The following is a 695-nucleotide window of genomic DNA, read 5'->3' on the forward strand; positions in this document are numbered from 1 at the left end:
TTTCAGCTCAGCTGTATCCACACCTGCAAATGGGACATGTTAGACACTTAAAAGGTGCAGTGCATGGTGCATACTTTGCAGATTCCACCACCTTTTTTCAACATCTAATACCGGATGTCCCTCACCAATGTGAATGTAGCTTTTGCTTTGAGTGGTATATGGGAGAGCTACCATGGTGGCTGATGCTTGTTTTTCATGTGAAATATGAGGATCGTTGGTCCTTGCCTGCAATCAATGACACACCCAGGTAAGCAAACAGATGAATACATTCAAAAGTCTCAAGTCTATCCTATCCTGTGAGGACCTTGCCTGGCAGTTAAAAAAAAATAACAAAATGACCTTTTAATCTTCCATTTGCTATTCTGGTTATAATGCAAACAATAGACAAAACAAATGGAGATACTTACGGTGATTGCCAGACTTGCAGCTGCATTGACGGTAAGCTTCGCCATGCCGTTGGCCGCGGTTACGGCCTGCACCCGGCCTGGGGCCACCACCACTGCAACACCTATGGCCGGAGTGCCATCAGGATTCAAAACTTCAACCTGTCATCAGAGACACAAAGTTAGAAAAACATATGCACTCATGGTATACTATTATTTATTGTAAAAAAGACACTAGCTGTGCAGTATTTTGATTTTTTAAGTAGACAGTTTATAGTGACCCAAATGGGTGAATTTCTTTTTTTTTTTGGA

General features: G+C 41.9%; 1 protein-coding gene and 1 long non-coding RNA gene across 2 annotated transcripts in view; one reads left to right on the forward strand and one right to left on the reverse strand.

Annotated features, from left to right (window-relative positions):
- Window positions 1–695, reverse strand: part of LOC116697857 (complement C3) — a 36,224-nt gene that overhangs the window by 24,701 nt on the left and 10,828 nt on the right. The window contains exons 11-13 of the mRNA XM_032529384.1: window positions 408–545; window positions 126–225; window positions 1–23 (exon numbers count right to left, since the gene is read on the reverse strand). The exon at window positions 1–23 is cut by the window's left edge and continues 72 nt beyond it. Of these exons, the coding sequence (XP_032385275.1) occupies window positions 1–23; window positions 126–225; window positions 408–545 (261 nt within the window). The remainder of the gene's footprint in view (window positions 24–125; window positions 226–407; window positions 546–695) is intronic.
- Window positions 1–695, forward strand: part of LOC116697861 (uncharacterized) — a 25,637-nt gene that overhangs the window by 11,362 nt on the left and 13,580 nt on the right. The window lies entirely within an intron of this gene.

This window comes from Etheostoma spectabile, chromosome 11, assembly GCF_008692095.1.
Source record: "Etheostoma spectabile isolate EspeVRDwgs_2016 chromosome 11, UIUC_Espe_1.0, whole genome shotgun sequence".
Lineage (NCBI taxonomy): Eukaryota > Metazoa > Chordata > Actinopteri > Perciformes > Percidae > Etheostoma > Etheostoma spectabile.